At 40.2% G+C, this 19569-nt stretch overlaps 1 protein-coding gene across 3 annotated transcripts in view; it reads left to right on the top strand.

The window, feature by feature from the left end:
* Positions 1-16143, top strand: part of ACADSB (acyl-CoA dehydrogenase short/branched chain) — a 40517-nt gene extending 24374 nt beyond the window's left edge. For all 3 annotated transcript variants that reach the window (XM_025467519.3, XM_025467518.3, XM_025467517.3), the window contains 8 exons: positions 334-540; positions 956-1126; positions 2280-2405; positions 3939-4031; positions 6527-6616; positions 9703-9840; positions 11868-11967; positions 12668-16143. In XM_025467519.3, coding sequence (XP_025323304.1) covers positions 337-540; positions 956-1126; positions 2280-2405; positions 3939-4031; positions 6527-6616; positions 9703-9840; positions 11868-11967; positions 12668-12738 — 993 coding nt within the window. In that variant the 5' untranslated portion in view covers positions 334-336 and the 3' untranslated portion in view covers positions 12739-16143. The remainder of the gene's footprint in view (positions 1-333; positions 541-955; positions 1127-2279; positions 2406-3938; positions 4032-6526; positions 6617-9702; positions 9841-11867; positions 11968-12667) is intronic.
* Positions 16144-19569: the final 3426 nt, after the last annotated feature.

The following is a 19569-nucleotide window of genomic DNA, read 5'->3' on the forward strand; positions in this document are numbered from 1 at the left end:
TTTTCCTCACCATTTGAGACACTTTCTCATGATTCCATTCCATCCTCCTGCAAAGCATTTTACTGATTTCTGTGTTTTTAGATTCCATGAGGAAACAAATGACAGTTCTTGCCTGCAACTACTTCCTTCTCAAATATATAGAGTGTCTGCTATTGTTTTTCCTACTTAGAGGATCGTACAATAACCATACCGAGTTAAAATGAAATATACGTACACAGTTTTAAAATCAGTAATTTATATGGTTAAGATTTAATTTTGAAGTTGTTCTTGCAAGAAATTTTCCCACATAGAAATGAGCCTTCTTAATCTATGTTTCCTTGTTTTTCCTTTTAGTTGATGGGTATTGAAATTGAAACAAAATACGGAGGAACAGGAGCTTCCTTTTTTTCCTCTATCCTCGTGATAGAGGAATTAGCCAAAGTCGATGCATCTGTCGCGTTGGTTTGTGACATCCAGAACACAGTGATTAACAATCTGATGAGAAAATATGGAACAGAAGAACAAAAGGCTACGTATTTGACCAAGCTCACAACAGAAAAAGTGGGTTGATAGGAGTTGTTGAAATAGATCTGATCTCTTCTGAACTTACGACATCATTTCTGCTTGGAAATTCAAAGAATAATCATCAGACACAAAAATCCTTTTTTTGGCCCCAATTATATTAATACTTTTGTTGCTGGTTTCATTTATAGTGAGATGTCTAGAAAACTGCAATTATTAGAATTAATTTAAAGTTAACATTGACTATGTGTGCTTAAGTCTTTAAATCTGTCTTAGACAAGTAGTAGGGTATATTTTAGAAAATAATGCTTTGGAAAGACCGTTACTATTTGGTAAGTACAGGGTTTTAAAAGTGACTAAAGCCTTAAGCGACATGTTTACTTTACCATAAATCTTTGCTACAGAGACTACAAATGCCGTTATTAACTTGGAATTTTTTTGTTTGCACGTGTAGGTAGGAAGTATCTGCCTTTCAGAAGCTGGAGCAGGTAGTGATTTATTTGCTTTGAAGACCAGAGCTGATAAAAAGGGAAATTATTATGTCATCAATGGGTCGAAGATGTGGATCAGCAATGCGGAGTATGCAGGACTCTTCCTGGTGATGGTGAACGTCAACCCTGACCTTGTAAGTCTGAAAGCAGAATTTCTTCCTTACCCCCTTCACCTTTTCTCTTCATATCTCTTTCATGTTTACATTTCCTTTTTATTTTTTTATTTTTTATTATTTTGTAAAAATATTTATTTATTTATGATAGACATAGAATGAGAGAGAGAGAGAGAGGCAGAGACACAGGAAGAGGGAGAAGCAGGCTCCATGCTGGGAGCCCGACACAGGACTCGATCCCCGGACCCCAGGATTGTGCCCTGGGCCAAAGGCAGGCACCAAACCGCTGAGCCACCCAGGGATCCCCTCCTTTTTATTTTTTAAAAAATTTATTTATTTGAGAGAGAGAGAGAGAGAGACAGCATGAGTGGAATGAGGGACAGAGGGAGAAGCAGACTCCCAGCCAAGCAAGGAGCCCAACTCAGCCCAATCCCAGGACTCCTGGATCATGACCTGAGCCCAAGGCAGACGCTTAACTGACTGAGCCACTCATGCACTCCTGCATTTCCTTTGTAGATGAAGCTTTGTCTTAAATTCCTTATTCTCCTCAATACTGAAATGTTAGATGATTGACATCTTTTCAATCTTATTTACTCATCTCCTCAAATATATGCAGTTGATGTGATTAGTAATTATTTGGAGGTTCATGTATTGCCATTATTAATTATATAGGAAGTTGATCTTTCATTTTGTAGGATTTCACATTCTCTATTTAGGAATGAATTTAAGTACCTACATAGTGCATTCATTTTTAAGAAATTTTTTGTTTAGTTGGAAAATAGATACATGGCAAAAAGGTAAATATGTTTTCTCTTTTGTCTTTTCTCTGACATACACTGAATTAAATTTTGAAACTTTTTATTGAACAAAATTAAATTTAAAACATGGAAGGCTCATGATCACAGAATAATACTTTAGGGTATCTTAATAATTTTAATAGTCATAATGGTTTCTGAACAAGTAATAGAAATTACAGACTTCTTAATTGTGAATCTAATGTTTTCCAATTATTTCTTGTTTCCTAATGCACACATGGCAGTTCTGAGCCAACTAATATTAATACTAAAGTTCAGTTTTAGTGTTCTGTAACTTTCAACTCTTGGAAACAAGGGATCTTACCAGTTCAAATGTGGTAATAGCATTTTTTTCTTAGCATTTCGAATCCTCTTTTTAGGGGTATAAAGGCCTTACCTGCTTCGTGGTCGATCGTGACACTGAAGGCCTTCACATAGGGAAATCAGAAAAAAAAATGGGAATCCGAGCCTCTTCCACCTGTGCATTAACATTTGAAAACGTCAAGGTGGGTATCTTAGGATTTCCAGCAGAAGACTGGCATGAAATAAGCTTTACACAAGAAAAGTGTCACAACACTGAGATGGGCACTTGACGGGATGAGCACTGGGTGTTATTCTATATGTTGGCAGATTGAATACCAATAAAAAATAAATTTATAAAAAAAAAAAGTGTCACAATATTGAGCATGCAGAGGAGAATATTTTGTAAAATGTTGATGGTGTTCTCGAGTAAGATCTTGACTAAATGTACTTTTCACAAGTGTTTAGGCAGAGTGGAAACCTTGCTGCCCAGCAGGTGACCTCAGAGCCAATGCTGAGAATTAATCCCATTTATACTTTTAAATTTACATACTTAGGAACCATTTATACTTTATTGATACTGACTTCGGAGATGGACATGCGTTGTGGACATACCAAAGGCCACAAGGTGGGGATGTTGCCCAGTGAGCCTGAGAAACCATCAGGCAGTGCCCCACAGTTTAGAGTGGAATCTGTTAAAAGTGAGGAAGAGAAGATGAAATCAGAGAGGGAGGCAAGCCGTAAGAGGCTCTTAATTCTAGGAAACCAACAGGATTGCTGGAGGGGAAGTGGAGTGACAGGCATTAAGGAGGGCATGTGATATGATGAGCCCTGGGTGTTACATGCAACTGATGAATCACTGAACCCTACCTTTGAAAATAAATGCAATATAAGCTAATTAGATTGAATTTAAAACCAAAAAAAAAAAAAAAAAAAAACATGAGGAAGAGAAGACAGCCAGAATGTTTTAGAACTTGACACAGATGGAACAGGTTGTGACAGGTTTCTTACCACTCATATTACAACTTGATCTTTTAGTTCATGGGTTCGTGAGTGACACATGTGTGTGCCCATGGGGGACTTTGCAGGTAGATATTCAAGCCTCACTAATGCCCCCAGCCCTTTCTTTCTCTGGTCTGCCCACTCCCTCTCCTAAGGTTATAAGGCTAAATGTATTATTTTATTGTTGCTAGTCGAGATTATTTTAACTACAAATAAATGTTTTAATCTGTTTCTTCTCTCCTTCCGCCCCTCCCTTGTATGCTCATGCGTGTATGTGCACATACCTCTGTTGATATTTATGTCTTCATAAATAATAGTCTCAACAGAAGAAAGGTTTGACGCCCTTGATTTACCCAAGTACTTACATGTTTCATGTAACTCCTAGTATGTTCTATCTCATACTAGAACATATAGGCAAGAATTGGGGAAAATTGTTATTCACTTGTTATCAATATGAGATTCCCTTTTTATAGATTCATTCATTCATTCCACACATGGCTGTGCTGGGTGCTAGTGGAAGCCATAGCAAGCAGCACTGCCGTGAGTCCTGTCCTATCCCAGAGCTGTGAGGGAAGCCGTGGAGAGGGAGACGGAGGCGAGGAGTCACCTTGGAGTTTACTAAGTCCTGGGCTAGAGTCCTGTCACACAAATTGGAAATGTTGTATATATAAAACTATATAATCAAAATGAATTGTATAAAATTAAAAGTAGAAATCACTGCACGTTTTTCCTTTCAGGTTCCAGAAAGCAATATCCTGGGACAAATTGGACACGGCTATAAGCATGCCATAGGGATTCTTAATGAAGGCAGAATAGGAATTGCTGCACAGGTTGGTCACATTGTAGCCATTTTGCTTGACTCTTTCACATTGTGGGTTGATTAAAATGTAGAAAGAAAAAGAAAAAATACATAAAAGTGATGAGTATTGGAAGCTTGTGAACACAAGATGGCGCCCTTCCCTTCCGTGCAGTGAAAGAATGGCTTCTCATTTCTTTCAGATCCCACTTTAGTCAATTATGTAATGCCCCGAGAACCAAACAATGGCTTAGTGGTGACGCTTTTTTCTGCTTTGAGAACGTTAAGTATTATCCAATACCTAGATCGATAACTTCTCAAATATATTGTAAATTAAATATGACTTTTAAAAAAAATCACCTTTTCAATTTTTGAAGTTCGTTCTAGAAGAAATTTTTTTCAATTAAGAATACCTAATATCCCATATAGTAAGGGCCTGTAATCTGTAAAGAATGAAAGATTTGTTGCTTAGTGTTTTGCATGTGAAAATCAGGCAATTGTATGTGTGTGGTGCTTGAAATAAAATAGCCACAATTAAGTGGATACATATGATGAGAACTATTCCATTTTTTTAAACCAAATTTGCCCTTTTTAATGCACATTACATTTTCCTGTGAAGTGAAATCAGTTGTTTTCTTGATTAACAAAATGAATAGCATCTTTGGTTTTCTTATCAATGTCATTTTGGGGTCGCCTGGCTGGCTCAGTATATGAGGCATATGATTCTTGATCTTGGAGTTATGAATTTGAGCCCCATGTTGAGTGTAGAGATTACTTAAACATAAAATCTTTCTTTTTAAATGTCATTTTGAATATATTTGTTTATTTTTAATCAATGAATATCCCAAATTAAAAAACTTGCAGCGTTTAGATTTTGAAGATGTTACACATATTAGCTATTGGAATAGTTAAATGTTTACTATACTATTCCTCTAGATTTAAAAAAAAAATTTTTTTTGCTGCTGTTAATTTGCTAACAATATTCTTAGATGAAGACTTAACCCATATTTCTCACAAAGTGAGATAATGAGAGAAATGGCCTATCTGTTCTTTTTAATGTTTTTCTGTGATGCAACTTCATCAGCTGTGGCATTAAAAACCATAATACTGGCTCTCCTTGTTCTCAGACGTATAAATAATATAGATGTTCTAGCAGTAAAATACACAGCCTGGGCTTTTGTCTTAATTACTCCAGGTTATCTTATAACCTAATTAAAAGTTAAGGTCAGGGAGTTATTTCTTGGTTAACATTGTGGATGCCTTGTAGAGAAAGAGTCACATAGAACAGCAAACTGAAGGCATCTATCCTCAAAACTGCAGCCGAAGACCATTTAGCTTTTCAGTATTGATAGTGAAAACATTTTACAGAGATGAAAAAGCCTGTTGTGGTTGACAGCTGGTCATATTAATTTTCACGTCAACGTAGGATATTATCAGCTATAAACTTTAGTCATAAGAGTTTGGTGACATCATCTTATCTCAGCCAAAAGTGCAGGGGGTTGCTCCCCCCTGTTTGGGGGTCTTTGGGGGTGGTGTCCTTTAACTTTTAGCACAAAATTCTGTTCTCCAGAAAATTCAAAATAAAAGGCTAAAGGAAAATGTGAATGAACACTAATGAAATATTGATACTTTCGTGGGCATTTCCCCCAAAGCTTTCATTATTGATTTCGTTTTCCTTTTTGTAAAACCCACATAGTTTGACATAATGAGATCCTGACTTAATGGCCACCTAGTGTTGGAATTTAGAAACCGTTTCCAAGCTTGAATCCTTCAAGCTGATTCAAATAGGTGGTTAGCAATGAGACAGCTCGGCTGAGATTGCCACCATGGCCTGACTGTTCCAATGCATAAATCTGTGATTTTACCACATGCTCTCACTGTAGCCCTGCAGGAAACCGTGAAGATTTGAAAACGCTAAGGTCCAGGCCACCCGCGCCCTCCACTCTTTAGACCTCACATCGTGTTTTTTTTTTTTTTTAAATCAAGTTCCCACAGATGGTCCTAATGTGCAGCCAGGGTTGAGAAACACTGCTCTTTTATGTTCAATGCCCTTTCCCCTGAAGCTCTTATTAATCCTGATAATATGCAAAATGGACAAGAAGATAGAAGGTTATCAAGTGACCTTCCATGCTAGCCTTCTAGAAGGACTAGAGGGAGCTTCTCTACAGTCTTTGAGGCTAGTTGAGAGCAACATTGCCATGGCTCGCTCTGTGCCTAGAGACTCAGAGCTTAAACGAGAAGCTTCCTTAGAAGTAACCTGGTTGTATGAGCATAGCCAGGCCAGAGGATTTACCTCTGCTAGAATTAAATACATTCCTATTTATACGAAATAGCTCAAATCTTCTCCCAGTCACTGGAAGTTAAGTTCTACAGATGCAGTGGGCGAAGGTACCCCTTTTATGCCTCCAGTTCTGCCCCTAACCCCAGCTCTTCAATATGCCTGCCTATAAAAGGAATTTATACCCTGAATAATTAAAAATGTAAACTTATAACAAAATAAGAAATTGTCCTTTTTTTTTTTTTTAACAGATGCTGGGACTGGCTCAAGGGTGCTTTGACTATACTGTTCCATATATGAAAGAAAGGATGCAATTTGGCAAAAGGATATTTGATTTTCAGGTATATCATTATTAGCTTCTTTGTACCGAACTGTACTCTCATGGCTTTCTGTTAATGAAGAGCTGTGTCATAAAGCTGTGGAGGGGGCCTCCTCAGGGGGATTTTAATGGGAGAGGTAGAAAGGAGGAAGGAGTAGGTCTCCGGGCACATACCTGTGAATGCCTTGACCTTCTCCAAGGACAGAAAGCAGTCCTTGAGGGCCACCTGTAGCATGACTCCAGATTTCCTGGTGAGCATTTCAGAGTTGTCTTTGCCCTGTTTCCTAAGGTCTGGGGCATGGGGTCTGCAGTCAGGCTTCCAGGGCTCAAATCCCAGCTCCCTGTCTTAGCAGCTGTCAGCCATGGGCAAGTTACCCGCCGCCCCCCAAGCCCTAACTGCTATATCTCTAAACTAAAGATAATATGAGGGTGACTTTGCATCGGGTAGACGTGTAGAGTATTTACCACGTTGCCTGAGTGTAATGAGTGCTTGGTAAATGCTGACATTTATCCAGAGTCCCCTGTGCAGGCCAGAGCCACACAGTAATCCTCCAAAGACTACACTTTGATACTTCTTGCCTGTAGAAGGTATAGTTCACCGCAGTGAGTACAAGTGAGGTCTTCTCAGCCAAGCGCTGAGAAAGATACTGGCCTGGTCTAAGGATGTGTCTTTTCCAGCTCCCCAGATAAGGGGACCGTTGGTGGCAATGGCATCTTCAGTCCATGTTGAGGCCTCACCAGGTTAGGGAAGGCCCAGAGTGGCAGCTTACCAGATTTACTCAAGCACTTTACCTAAAAAATCCAGAGTAATTACTTTACATGTTGGCAAAACCTCCCTGTAAGCAGCTCTAGGCTCCAAGAACAGTTTCTCGTTACATCGCCAGCTCTGTTGTGCTGCATTGTCTTCAGGTGCTATAATAAGGACTTGGCCTCACACAGGCACACACAGATTGCATGTGCATAGATATTTCAAGGCATAGCAAGTTCTGGCCTGGGTGCACCCAGTTCAGTGCAATGAATGTGTGCAATCAGTTTAAAGCCTGGAAAGAACAAGCATGTCAGGCCTGGCCAGGGCCTCCCTCAGCCCGTGCTGTCAGGGCATCTTACACGTGGGAGACAGAAGTTCCTAGAGACTGAGTTCCCAAAGACATGCAGGGAGTCATGTGTCAAATGATAGGTGTTTTATCTTGGCTTCAGGTCTGGTTTTCATTTCATTATACTAGAGTACTTTCTTCCTTTTCTAAAGACTTTTTTATTGATTTTGAGAGCCTGAACAGGGGAGACGGGTGGAGGCAGAGGGAGAAGCAGACTCCCTGCTGAGCAGGGAGCCCCATGTGGGATTGATCCCAGGACCCAGTTTAGTAAACGCTAAACTGACCGAGCTGCCCAGACGCCCCCACTAGAGTACTTACTCAGAGCCACATAGATTATAAGGAAAGGGACAGAATATGAAGACGGTTTGTGGGAGATCTCCTTTGTACATAGGAAACAGCATTTCTGTGTCTGTGGAGTTGGTGAGGGAGGGATACGGGATCAGGTGAACTAATAGGTATAATCCCGACTCTTTTAAAGATGCCTGATGTGAGTAATTAAAAGAAAACTGTTAGAAATTTTATCTTAAAAAGCAGTGTTATTCATTTTATATAACATATATCTGAAGCTTTTATTAGTTTTCCCTAACTGCTTTCATCTCATTAGAATGATTTGGTTTTTGTTTTGCATATACTCATTCATGTCTTTCTCTAGACTACAAGTTCCTTGGGCAGAGATCAGGCCTCTTCATCTTTATTTCTCTCAGTCATTTATTTAGCATAGATTCATTGAGAATGTTCTCTATGCCAGGCCCTGTGTTCATAATGTAGTCAGGGAACCAGGATCCAGCAGTGCTTAGTTCTCTTAGAGCAAGAGACATGCCAGAGTCACTTTTATGCCTCTCATGGTACCTGTTTTATGCCTACTCCATGTCATTGGAGTAGACAACCTGGATGGCGATTGTTGGTTTATTTGAACTGAATGTACTTTTCAAAAATAATTAGAATCTCTGCATTCTGCATACACAATTCTAAAACTGATATTGGCATCAAAATAGGCAGATCGACTGATCTGAGTGGACAGAGCCACCAGGCATGGGAAACCCATCCATTTGTAATAAATGTATCTCTGCCCATATTTCCAGAAAATTGTTTACAATTCTAAACTGCTAATGTTGGGATCCCTGGGTGGCTCAGCAGTTTAGCATTTGCTTTTGGCCCAGGTTGTGATCCTGGAGTCCCGGAATCGGGTCCCATGTCAGGCTCCCTGCATGGAGCCTGCTTCTGTCTCTGCCTCTCTCTCTCTCTCTCTCTCTCTCTCTCTCTCTCTCTCTGTGTCTGTCTCTCATGAAAGAATAAATAAATTAAATATTTTTTTAAAAAAAAGTAAATAAACTAATATTCATACCCTCACTCGCCAGCTCACTTCTTTATTTGATTAACATTTGGTGTGTGGTCCGTTACCCTCTAAAATTTCAGAGTAGTAGTAATTTTTTTCAGGGTGTTTTGTTTTTTTTTGTTTGTTTGTTTGTTTTTGTTTGTTTTTTTTTTAAATTATTCTTCTGTTTCTGTAACCCTGACTGGTATCTGCTCCGGGATATTGCAGCAGCGTTGCTTCAGTGAAGTTACTTAAAGATAATTGGAGCTTCATATATTCCTTCACTACTTTGTAGCTAACAACATCTCCTTGATGCCCTGAGGCTGTATGCAGAATCAAAACTTTGTGAATTCAAGTGAATAAAAAATATATTCATACTTTTGCTTTGCCAACACTTAGTTTTACCTTAATTTTGATCATAAAACAGGTTTAAATTAATTATTAAATACTACAAATTTTTAAACCTAATTTTGTGATTATTTTTTTAGATCTTGCCAATTACAAAGAATTACATGAACTTTGAGTTTTCAAAAATTTAATTTTGGATTGCAGATTTTCAAGTATTTCTACAAAACGAATGTAAATTCCATTTAGGGGATATATTTTCATTCTGTCAGTGGTACATATCCAGGCAAGACTTGGAGGATAAGTTGCATTTCCAGAAATCATCATTCTCTAACATGGGCCTGAATGTTACAGGGGCTCCAACACCAAGTGGCTCACGTGGCCACCCAGCTGGAAGCTGCAAGATTGCTAACATACAACACTGCTAGGCTTTTGGAAACCGGGAAGCCAATCATAAAAGAAGCATCTATGGCCAAATACTATGCCGCAGAGGTAAAACACAAGCAAAATATGTAGTTCAGCCTTCTTCCCCCAACCCCCTGGTATGTATGTATTAACCTTTTCACTCAGGTGTGTTGATTAAACATTTGTTTTTCAAATAAAATAGGAGACTTTCCAGTTCCTACAACAGAAAAGCTTCCGTAGGAAAGTGCTTTAATTCTGTGAGGTCTCAGTGCTATCACAGGCTCTTCAGTGGAAACTGAGTCGCCCAATTCAGATAGAACACTCTTCATAAGTCCCTGGGTGAGCCTCATCTGAGTGACAGCATCCTACCCCTGGTTTCCGGCTGGGGCACAGTGAATACCAGGGAGATCATGTGAAATGAAAACCCCAAGAAGAGGTTGTTAATGTTTTCATTGAATGCTTCCTTTTGATGTTTCTGTTTAACCCAGTAGACTTTGGCTGGAAAACTTTGCCAAATCACTGGCTGCTGCGTCCCCAGCTTTGCAGTTTGCCTTGGTCATTCCATAGCTTCGAATAGCCCCTTAGCCTCTCAGCCCCCAAATTCAATCACCTGCCTCAACCTCCCTTCTGAGGTTCAGACTAATAGATCCAGTGTCCGCTGGACCTGCCCACTCGATTATACCTGTGAGAGCCTGAGCCATCCTGCCACCTTCTTCGCCCTCGTCCCCACCTTGAACTCACCATCAGTTGCTGAGGCTTCTGCCCCAAGTATATATTATATAATATATAATATATTTTTCTCCCTTTCCACTGCCCCCTGTCCTAGCTGTCCCATCTCTTGACCAGACGATGCACCCATCTCCCTGCTGCTCCATTGGTCCCTGTTGCTTCCTCTGGTCCAGCCTTCCCTTTTCAGAACGTCCGGGTGGCCATGTCACTCCAGCTTAACTTTCATGGCTTCTCACAGCAAAGGGAACAATATTTGTATTCGTTTCCCATTGCTACTTTTAACAAATTACCAAAACTCAAGTGGCCTAAAACAATGCAATTTTATTACCTCCTGGCTCTGGAGGTCAGACGTCTGAAATGAATTATCACTGGGATCGAATCATAGTGTTAGCAAAGCTGCCTTTCAGAGGCTCTGGGGAGAATCCATTTCCTCACTCTCACCACTTCCAGAGGCTGCTCACATTCCTCAACTCATGGTCTTGTCCTCTGCCTTCAAGGCCCACAGGGCAGTGTGTTCAAATCTGACCCTAGCCCCCTCCCCACTTCCCTCTTTCCTTTACGAGGAACCTTGTGATGCTATTGGGCGCACCCAGGCTATTCAGGACCATCTCTTATCTCAAAGCCCTCAACTTAGCACATCTGTGGTCTCATGGTCATGGAAGGTAGCAAACACTACAGTTTGTGGAGACTAGCACGTGGTCATCTTTGGGGGCCTTTACAGTACTGAGCCTGCCTGCCCCTGTGAGGCCCGCCTGCCTCTTCATTCTCTTCACAGTTTGCCTGGACCCCAGCCCACTGCTCCCTCAGTCCCTGAGGTTGATAAACCCATCTTCCCCTTGAAGCTCTCCCATGTGTTCCCCAACTTGAAATGTTCCCTAACTTGTCCTTTGGGCCTCAGCGAAGCTGTCATCTCCTCGCATGCCCCCTCCCCCCACCTCTGAAGTCCGTTCACTTTTCTAGCCAGCTCTCCTGTTGCACCATAGAGTTGATCTGTTTCTGTAACTGTTGGCTTGACATGTGAACCAAAAGGGCAGTGACTGGCCACCATGGGGTGGTGGCCACCTGCCATGGCTTACCCCATGCTGACAGAATGTGTGATAGAAGGAAGGCCCTTGATAAATTTGCTGAATAGATGGCGCCTGGTGGCATGTGACTGTGTCTGAGCAATACCCTGATTTTCTTCAGAAAACAGGAATGTTGTGAAATAATAGGACAGTTTGTATAAATGATGTAGATAAGGTGACGATGCTATCTTACCAAGTAACTTCAGTCCTTTCACTTGCCAACAGCAGTCAATTAAAATGTCATTAAAATATTCTGCAGGAGCATTTAGGGTGCATGAGTTACTTGGTTTCAGCGTGTTATTTGGTGCTTGGTTTTGGCAGGTTGCGGGCCTCACAACTAGTAAGTGCATCGAGTGGATGGGAGGAGTCGGCTACACCAAAGATTACCCTGTGGAAAAATACTTTCGAGATGCAAAAATTGGTAAATAGATTTTGTATGTTTTATTTTGCTTTCTTTTATTTGCCTCTGTAGCTGTTTGGGCTGCTGTATGTGTTTGAGTTTATATTACTGTACTTAGGCAAAGGCAATTTTAATCTCTTCAGTGTTGTGTTTATTGGCTCTCTCCTTTTCGATGGCTGTATTTTGCCCCCTACCTCTTCCTCCAAGAAAAAGATGGATTATATCTTTTTAAAACCTCAAACTGCCTTGTTCAGTGCCTCAACAGATTTTTAGTAAAGGTGCAACAAGAGTAACTGTTGTAATTTTTCTTTTACTAAAAACGTTAATATATTTGAGTCATCAAATGGCGAATCTTAGCTTCCTTGGAAGGTAAGTTCTAGTTTCAGAAGCCTCGTGCCTTGTCAAGCCTGAGCATCTGGTGCTCCACTGCCAGACAGGAAGACCAAAACGAGGGACTTTGAAAAGCTTATGCATTGATAGTTTAGGAATGAGAGACATCAGCTGTTTCATACTGATTCTGGAATCAGAATCTAATTTCCAAATGGAATCTTCTCGTCTCTTAGAATGACTGTCGCATAGCCCCACATTCAGGGACGTTGAAAGATGTCACTGGTGACAGTGTTACAACCACTACAGAAGTAACGTGTAAGAGCGATTTCTTGTGTAGACGCGTAGTTCTGGATGCCCTTCTCATTGTTCTTTTTGTTCCCTTTTATTTAAGGCACAATATATGAAGGAACTTCAAATATCCAGCTGAACACCATCGCAAAGTGTGTTGACGCGGAATACTGACCCCCTCAGGCATGAGGCCTCTCCCCCTTGTTGCTGGTATAAAATTCTAAACTATCGTGCCTTGTTGGAGAAGTAAACCTCTGCAGCACTGAAGTATTCTGTTGAAGCCCTTTATTCCTGATTCTTGGGGTAGACCTTTACTCTCTTATCTGTTTTTCCAGTCTGCATTAAATAGGCACAGGAAATGATTTTGCAAATTTGGGAAGAAATGCATCCATATTTTCTCCAGAACTGTTTTTAAAGTTGCGTACACATTCTAGCTTCGGGTAAGACAGAAGTTTCACTCTGTCAGCATTTGGAAAAATACATTTGGAGTATTACTTACAGGCGTGGCTATTTTATGTTCCTGTTACATCTTTATTTTTTGAAATCAGAGAAGCTTTTGTCATAGTTGGCAATTCTACAGATCAATTCTAAGTTTCTAAACTAGGTAGAAACTGAAAATGCATTTAGAAGAATCTAAAGAAAATTGAATTAAAAAAATCTGAAAGTTCAAGTTCTAAATATCTGGAAGTAGGTGGAAAATAAGTGTATTGTTCTGAGGATCACATGATGGAAAGCATTATTTTGACAAAATAAAGCAATATAACTTGTTACTATAACTGACCTGCATAAAAGATGCATTTCATGTTGATTTCAGCAGATCATTTTAAAATCAAGTCTCTCGGGGCACCTGGTTGGCTCAGTCAATATAGCAGCATGTGACTTTTGATCTCAGGGCTGTGAGCTCGAGCCCCACATTGGGCAGGAAGCTCACTTAAAAAAAATTACAAGCAAGTCTATTAGTTTTCGAGCATAAAGTTTAAAAAACTCGGTTTCATAATCAGAACATATTCAATATTATAATATTTTATTCTGTTATTTTTCAACATCATTTCTTTCCATATTTGAATTGAATAATGTTTCATCAAACTTAGTTATTGGGCCTGATAAAGTAATGCAGAAATTATGTTTTGGTTCAGTGACTCTCAAGAGGGAGAAGTCTTGGCAGCCCAGGTAGCTTAGCGGTTTAGCGCCACCTTAAGCCCAGGGCATGACCTGGGATCGAGTCCCACGTCAGGCTCCCTGCATGGAGCCTGCTTCTCCCTCTGCCTGTGTCTCTGCCTCTCTCTCTCTCTCTCTGTGTCTCTCATGAATAAATAAATAAAAATTAAAAGAGAGAGAAGTCTTGTTCCTATAAAGAAGTATATCAAAATCTTAAAAGGAATGAGAGAGAGACAGGGCCTATAGAGTTTGAAAAAGCATATTCTGTGGTGTAAAAAATAATAGAGAAATTATTTTATACCTAGGAAGGCAAAAATAAATCTATTGTCTCACAGTACAAATTATAGAAAGGCAAAGCTCAACAAAACATATAGTAGGTGATGCCATTTCTTCGGTATTGGGGATTCTCAATGAGGAGAGGACCCTGGCCCTCCCACCCAGGGAAGTGGACAAGAGAGTGGTTAGAGTTTTATATTTTCTGAAAAAGTGTCATGAGTTAGAGATGTTCAAAAATGTTTCAAGGTTCAGTGCAAATGGGAAGCATTTTAGTACGTAAATGAAAGGATCATGTTTATTAAGAAAACTTGACATTTTAAAAGTAGTTTTGGTTTGAACATTGATGTTTCTTGAATTGGCTTAATTTCTATAACACAAATCACAGTTAAATATTCAGAATTGGTAAATACAAAGAGCTAGGATTACTTTAAAATATCAGGAAGAAATAAAGACAGATTTAGACCTTGGATCAAAAGAGATAAAGTCTACTTGACTTTCAAATAGGGAGATGATAGAAACTCATTCATTCAGTCTTTCCAAACAAAAAGACAGTGTGATTAGATAAGGAAAGTAGGGGAGGGGCACCTGAGTGGCTCAGTTAAGTGTCTGCCTTCAGCTCAGGTCATGATTCTGGGGTCCTGGGATGGAGTCCGCATCAGGCTCTCGTCTCCCCCCAGCTTATGCATGCTCTTTCTCTCTCCCCACCTCGAATGAATGATGAATATTTAAATAAGGAAAGTAGGGGAGTAGACGAATTTCCCTAAAATGGAGCTGAACATCTTTAATGTCTGTGATTATATAAAAAAGAGGTGGGCTTTACAAGTAATGCAGTAGAAGCCAACATTAGTAAGAAAAAATCCCAGCTGGTTCCTGTGGAATTATAAACATGTGAAACTAGAATAAACCTTGTGTTCAAATTAGTAGCATCGGAGAAACTCCTGTGTGTATCCAGACCTTGAATGTATATTCAGTATTGATAAAAATCTAATGGTGTGTATATATTGGTGCATGTTCACAAAAGCCAGTTAAAAAATTAATTATATGTTATAGTTAATGTATCTACCTACTATTAATGAATCATCATTATTTTACCTTTTGCCAAAGAGGATGTTGTGGGGTTTTCCTTTTTTATTTTTTTTTTAAGTAGGTTCTGTGGCTAGCATGATCAAGACCTGAGCTGAGATCAAGAGTTTAGACCCTTGGGGCACTCTTGTGTCTCAGTCAGTTGAGTGTCTGACTTTTAATTTCAGCTCAGGTCGCGGTCTCAGTGTCACAAGATCAGGCCCCATGTGGGGGGCTCCACTCTCAGCAGGGAACCTACCTGAGATTCTCTTTATCTGCCCCTCCCCCTGCTCACTCTCTCTCAGATAAATAAACCTTAAAAAAAAAAAAAAAAAGAGTTGGTTAACCAACTGAGCCACCCACACACCCAACCCTTATATCTTTTCTTAATAAGCATGACTTTGGGGTCTTTAAAACTGTCTGCTGAATTAGTGTCTAGTGCAGGATGAGCTTGTTCACCTCCTGAAGACTGTCATTTTTCCTTGTTAATTTGAGGATCAGGCCTCCGTGATTCTTGGTGAACCCAAACACCAAGGAAACGCTTGGCTGTCTTTGTGTGGACGGAGCTGGATTCAGCCCAAGAGCCAAGTCAGGATTGTTAGAGATTTATTATACAACACGAAAATGAATCAGTGTCAGAAATTTTAGAATCATGGAAAGTTAAACCTAGAAAGACCTTAAAGAATTATCCAGCCAACTCTCATTTTAAAAGTGAAGGATTCATAGCCTAGAATATTTGACCACGGTCGTCTACCAGGGACAAAACAAGGCAAGAATCTAAATGTACGGGATCCCAATTCAGTGCTCTTCCTCCTACTTGACATCATCTCTGTTCAACAGATTTTTGGATTTCATTCTTGTTATATTTCAGTATCCTTGTAGATTTATTTTAGGCTTAACTGACAAAGAGTTAACATTTCAAAAGTGTCGTGATTGACCACTGTCATTGCTTATATATTTATCCCCTGACAAAGACACTAGCTCTCATAGGTTAAAGCTGGCATGTCAGATGTGAAGATTTCCGTGTATGATTGGGGTTTTTGATTATGACATATGTTAATAAATGTACTAGTTTATATCCTTGCTGATCTTTCCTGATGTGCAAGTTTCATTTTAATGTTATTCAGTGTTACAAAATCAATATTCTATGGAGAATAAAAAATACAGCACTAAGTTAACTAGAGATCCTTGCTACTCTGAGGAAGCAAAGTTGTTTGCTACACATACAGATGAAGTAACAAAATCATGTAATCTTCCTACAAAACAGGTAACACCTTCGTTTCCCGTGCTGATGGCTTGCCTCTCATGTAAGCCAATTTCATTTGTTTTCAGAGAAGAGGTCGTACAATATAGACCAAGTTTAAATTCTGATGCTAAAGAAAATTTTACTGGAGGACCCTTTTTTTTTAAAAAAAATAGCAAAATAAAGCAGCTCTTCAGTAGAGAGGCCACTTCTTTTGAGCACATCTCCACAGTATAGATTTTATCTAGCTGATGTTTATGCCTGTGTTTTACAGTACTACTTTTGGAAATTTTCTATTATTGTGCCTTTTACCCAGCGATACACTATGGCTCATGCCATCGGAGAATTCAGCCTATCTGTTCCCCATTATTTCCTACATTAGTTTAGAAATCTAGATATCAGCCCCTTTCTTCTTTTGTCTTTCAGTGGCATGGGCCGAGCATTCACAGGGTCCAAGGGTCTAAAGTGCAATACGGAGACAAGAAAGCCTAGATACCTACTGAAGTGTGTTGTTAATCTCAGGTGTCATTTTTCTATTCTCATTAGTACATCCTCACACAGGGATTGAATAGAAAAGTACCAAGGACAACCCTATGCAAAGCTATTTCTTTAGATCCTTGAGAATGATGACACTGAGCATTACCTCTCTTAGCTCTTACCATGCGCCGGCCGTTATGGCGCATAGTAAGTCTATACTCTTGACTCTTACACTCACAAAAACACTATACAGTAGGCGCTCTCCTGTTAGCCCATTTTGCAGGGTGAGAGACTGAGGTATGGAGAGGTTAAATAAGATGCTTGTTGGCACATGAGAGTAATGATGCAAACTTGAGCAGTCTGGCTGATGAGGGCCCCCAGGTTCGTTCCTCTGGTCTTATGCATTTGTTAACCTTCAGGAGGTTTCCAGGAAGATGCCACCATGATCTTTTCAAACAGAGAAGCTAGCTGGGAAGAGGAGCTGCAAGACAAATCAGTAGGGGTGGTGGGAGCCGTGTGTTTGGAAGAAAGACTGGGGGGGGGGGGGGGGTAGGTCAAAGGAAAGATGCAGCTAGAAGGAGAGCAAAGTACCAAAAAGGGCACTGAAGCAGGACCAGAAAATGTCCTCCCCTCTGCTCAGCAGTGGTCTGGAAGTTACCATGATGCAGGAAGAATGAGCAGGATAAAAAGCTGAGTGGGTGGTACAGGATGTTCAATCTGCAGTTATTTGTACGGATAGTTGCAATATAAAGGAAAAAAGCTAACTTTACAAAAGCTACTTGTTGGACACCCAGGTGGCTCAGTCAGTTAAGCGTCTACCTTCTGCTCAGGTCATGATCCCAGGGCCCTGGGATCGAGCCTTGTGTCGGGCCCCCTGCTCAGCAGAGAGTCTGCTTCTCCCTCTCCCTCTGCCTGCCACTCCCCCTGCTTGTGCTCACACTCTGTCTGTCAAATAAATAAAATCTTAGAAAAACAAAAACAAAAGTTACTTGGTTTTAAAGAAATTGTGTTAAGTAGGAAACAAAATAAGGTAGGGCGACAGCCCAACATTGCAGTGCTTAGAGGTATTAATGGCTTAAACTCACCTATGAAAAAGATGTTAAGATGGGACAAAGGGAAAATATAAATCCGAGCTACATACAGTTAAAAACACCAAAACCCAGCAGCACGGGAGAGTTGAAAGGAACGAAGAAGATCATAGGACTGCTTCAAGGGCCGGTGCTGAATGAAAGACACAGGTAGTTGTAAAGGATATCCACGAGCAAACAGGAAGATTTCACCAAGAAGGCCCAGTAGTCATGAACTTTATGTCTCTAACAACATAACTGGGAACTATATAGAGCAAAACAAATAGAAATACGATGAAAAACATTGACAAAGCCATCATCGGGGGCGCTGACTCAGAAATCAGCAAACCTAGTGGAAACAGGTAAGCAGGACACGGAGGGTTGGGACAGCATAATTAGCAAGTTTGAGGTCTTAGGGGAGAACTTTGTTTCCAAATGCAAATGAACGGCCCTTGGAAATTTCTACAAATTCCCCCAAGATACATGAAATTGTATAGGCAGCATTCACTGTACACAGTGGGAAGTAAATACATAGCAAAAAGGTAGGATGCAAAGAAGCTAACTATACCTTTAAATAACTTTGGTAATTCAAACATAAAAAATAGAGATTACAGATTGTCAACAAAGGTGTGGGAAGCCCAGCTGTCCTGGGGCAGCACTTACGGAATGACAGACAAGAAGGAGTGTCCTAGACTTTAAGGCAGCAAAGTTTGTAATAGTGAAAAATTAGAAATGCTTAAGAGAATAAATAAATGATGGAACTACACACTATACTCCCATGTGGGAGTTTAAAAGATTGTAAGATCCAGGGCCACCTGTGTGGCTCAGTGGTTGAGCATCTGCCTTCAGCTCAGGATCCCTGGGATCCGGGGATCGAGTCCCTTACCAGGCTCCTCACAGGGAGCCTTCTTCTCCCTCTGCCTATGTCTGTGCCTCTCCCTGCATGTCTCTCATGAATAAATAAATTGTTAAAAAAATAAAATCCATATACTGAGTTTAAGTACCAAATTTTTTGTTTAAAAAAATAACATCAAATATTTTTGCACAGCGGTACCAATCTATATATTTCTGTAAGTCCAAGCATGTATAGAAATCTTTAGAATAAACTCAGGAAGTGTAGTGGCCACTCTGATAACTGCCTTGAGGTTGTGCGGGGCTGGTGCTGGCACGGGGGTCAAGAAGGTGGCCCTGAAGAAAAAAAAAAAAAAAAAAAAAGAAGGTGGCCCTGGAGGTCATTGGCAATCCTCCATACTGTTGGAATTTTTATAATAGGGGTATAATAATACTTGTATAATTGTAATTAAATAAATATACTTGTGTCATTGACAATAAGATTAAAGCTACTTGTAGGGTTGCTGAAAATTTTCACTTGTGTGCATCGTCTTACCTTTTAGTGATTTTCCTGTTTTTCTCATCTAGCCACAGCCAAGTAGGCAGCTCCATCCAGCCACGCAGGACACTGGACTGACACAAGAGGCCCAAAAGGGATCTAAATCCTTGAAGGATTGGCCTCTGTGGGCAGTTCACACTGGCCCAGTGTAAACAGCTGTCCTGCACGAGCCTTGTGTGTCTTGCTCTGATGAGCAGGACTTTACCGGGATGGCTTCTCACATTCAGGTAGAGACTGGGCCATCTATGCTGGCCTTGGGATTAGCATCTTGTCTTTTGTCATAATTAGATTTGAGGGGATTTGACCTGAGATCTCCAAATATAATATTTATG

Source organism: Canis lupus, chromosome 28 (genome assembly GCF_003254725.2).
Source record: "Canis lupus dingo isolate Sandy chromosome 28, ASM325472v2, whole genome shotgun sequence".
Classification (NCBI taxonomy): Eukaryota; Metazoa; Chordata; class Mammalia; order Carnivora; family Canidae; genus Canis; species Canis lupus.